We start from the raw sequence: 3,256 nt of genomic DNA on the forward strand, positions 1-3,256 counted from the left end.
GGCCTTGCCAGCTTAGTTCCTTTAAGTGGAGCTCCTCTCTCTCCCGCTTAAAGCGGTGAATAGGTCCTCCCGGTACCACTAGCGAAAGGTCAGAGAAGTACGAGTGCATCGTTTTGGTGGACGGGCATCATGTAGCCTGTTTTTTCAAAGAAAAAAAATCAATTTGCACTTTGAAGTTTCTTTTAAATAAAAAATCTTACACGAAGATAATAATGACTTCTACCTTGTGTGTAAGAAATCGGTGTGAAATTATATGTACCATACTAAACGTGAAGAACTTCGATTTTTTTATAGTTTTCAGTTTTCTTTTGATTGAAGCCGTTTGATCTACATGGATTTTTTTATGGATAAGACTCGGTGCTTTGTAGTATTTTTCGTGGTACCTGAGAGTTGGTGTATTGGTGGTGAGCTGTTGTGGTGCATTGTTTTTTTTGTTCTTTATCAGTGTGGTGCATTGTTGGTGTGCACGTAGCAGCGAGATGGCTGGGATAGTGGCGGGTCCGAGACACCATGATCTGCACTATTTGTCCGGCGTTTGTGTCGTTTTCTACTTGATATTTGTAGGGCCTTGCTAACGTAGGTTTGGTTTGGCTAGGTGGCAAATTTTCGCGAGGTCATCGCTTAAGATATGTATGTGGTGGGTCCTGGTTGTCGATGCGGTCTATCGATCATCGATATACGGTGCACATTTATATGCTACAAGGTGGTGTTTGGAGGAAGCACACCTCATCCACAATAGAGTTTCTTATCTGCCGTCAGAACTAAAACCTCTGCTCATTGATAATAAGATCTATATGGCCGCCACTTTGAGTCATCAAACCATTGTCCATGTCGAAAATACGAGATGTAGGGCGACCATCTTGCGGATCATCCTTGTGGTGGATCTGATTCAGAATCGAGTTTCTTCACAATTGAGCTCGTAGAAGGGGTGGAGTTTCTTGATAGAGATGGCCTATCTCTATCAAGAAATTCCACCCCTTCTGGAAGCTGAATTGTGAAGAAACTCGAGTCCTTCAGATCCACCACAAGGATGCCGCGCAAGATGGTCGCCCTACATCTCGTATTTTCGACATGGACAATGCTTTGACGGCTCAAAGCGCCCGCCATATAAATCTTGTTATCAATGAGCAGAGGTTTTGGTTCCGACGGCAGATAGGGAAACTCTGTTGTGGCTGAGGTGTGCTTGCTCCAGACACCTCCTTGCAGCATATAAACGTGCACCGTGTATCCATGATCGATAGACTGCATCAACAGCCACAGGTAGGGCAGGCCGCTGCGGTCACCTTCTCTGAAGAGGAGCTTCTCGAATGTGTAATTGGCAGGGGTGACATGGTCGAGCGGGGGTAGCTCCGGGACAACGGGCATGCTTCTTGATGGGAAGAGCGGGCTGTACACTCGACTCGTCAATCCGTTGCCGCCCTGCTCGGAGATGATGATGACGCTGCCGTTCGAGCAGTCCCAGATGAAGGAGTCCAGCTCGAAGCTGGCGCGGCGGCAGACGGCGGCGAGCTCCGGATGCTGAGACGACATCTGGACGAAGCGCGGGGCGGTCGTGCCTCTCGCGGTGGTGGCGATGTAGAAGCCGAGGGGACGGAGCGGGTGGAGTTTGCGGAAGCGGCGGAGGAAAGCCGGGTCGGAGGCGTGGCCGAGCCACCGCTTGCTGACGAGGGCGGCGTGGACGAGGTCGGTGGGGAAGGCGAGGCGGACGATGATCTCGCGGAGGAGGTTGTCGTCGTCGAGGACCTTAGCCTGCGAGTGGGGCTGCGCCGGCGTTGGGGAAGTCAGCGGCCGCGGCCGCTTGGGTTCCATGGCGATTTGGTCTGTGAGATTGGGTTAGGGTACAAAGGAGAGGTAGCACGGTAGGATTTTCAATTTGTCGGGACAGGCCTGTGAACTCCAGGTCTCGAGCCCACCGCCTACCCAAGTCCAGCCCACGTGATCTTTTTTCTTGTTAGTCAGTCGTAATTAGATAGGTTACCACTGGTGATCCCTATTCTCCGCTCATTGCGGGAGAGAGCGGGCGCTCGCCCAGAGCGGGATAGAGCTGGACCGGCCCATTAGCAAGGCAACGTCTTCCTTTGTTTTTCTTGTTCAGTTTTCTCGGTTTGTTTCGATTTTCTCTGGTTTTGCTTGTTTCTTTCCTCTCTCGTTTCGGGTTTTTCCGAATGGCTTTTTTCTGAAACTTTTCTAGTTTTGAATTTTTTTGAGTTTGACCATTTTTTAAATTTGAATTTTTTTGGAATTTGAACAATTTTTTAGTTTGAACATTTTTTTAGTTTGAATTTTTTTTCAGGTTTGATCTTTTGTGATTTTTTTTTAAAAATATGAACATTTTTTAATTTGCAACTTTTCATATTTGAATTTTTGAAATTTGTTTGATTTTGAAATTTGTTCATTTTTTGAAAATCATTCGATTTTGGATTTGTCCGGTCTAGAATTTATGTAGATTTTGATTTTTGTACGATTTAAAATTTGTATAGATTTTGGAACCGAAGCAAATGTGGAACTTAAACTGTCACGAACGAAACAGAAAGAGAAAAGAGCGACAGAATAAATGGGCCTGGCCCAACTTAGTTCCTTTAAGCGGAGCTCCGCTCACTCCCGCTTAAAGCGGTGAATAGGCCCTCCCGGTACCACTGGCGGAAGGCCGGAGGGGTACGAGTGCATTGTTTTGGTGGACGGGCTCCATGTAGCCTGTTTTTTCTAACAAAAAATCAATTTTCACTTTGAAGTTTCTTTTAAATAAAAAATCTTACGCATAGATAATAATGACTTCTACCTTGTGTGTAAAAAAACCAGTGTGAAATAATAAGTACTATACTAAGCGTGAACAACTTCGATTTTTCTTGTAGTTTTAAGTTTTCTTTTGGATGAACCCGCCGAACTGACACGTGTGTTTCCTTGTTAGTTTGGTCTACATGGATTTTTTTCTAGGTAAGACTCGGTGCTATGTAGTATTTTTGGTGGTACCTAAGAGTTGGTATGGTGAGATATTGTGGTGCATTGTTAGTGTGCACGTAGCAGCGACATGGCTGGGACAGTGGCGGGTCCAAGACGTCATGATCTGCACGATCTGTCAGGCGTTTGTGTCGTTTTCTACTTGTTATTTGTAGGGCCTTGCTAACGTAGGTTTGGTTTGGCTAGGTGGCAATTTTTTGCGAGGTCATTGCTTAAGATATGTCTGTGGGTCCTGGCTGTTGATGCAGCCTATCAATCATGGATATACGGTGCACGTTTATATGCTGCAAGGTGGTGT

At 46.1% G+C, this 3,256-nt stretch overlaps 1 protein-coding gene across 1 annotated transcript; it reads right to left on the reverse strand.

Annotated features, from left to right (window-relative positions):
* Positions 1-867: 867 nt before the first annotated feature.
* On the reverse strand, positions 868-1,809 carry LOC139833394 (uncharacterized). Its single transcript, XM_071823668.1, has one exon. It carries the CDS (start codon positions 1,807-1,809, stop codon positions 868-870), a length of 942 nt encoding a protein of 313 aa, XP_071679769.1.
* Between the last annotated feature and the right edge of the window lie 1,447 nt (positions 1,810-3,256).

Source organism: Lolium perenne, chromosome 1, assembly GCF_019359855.2.
Source record: "Lolium perenne isolate Kyuss_39 chromosome 1, Kyuss_2.0, whole genome shotgun sequence".
Taxonomy (NCBI): Eukaryota; Viridiplantae; Streptophyta; class Magnoliopsida; order Poales; family Poaceae; genus Lolium; species Lolium perenne.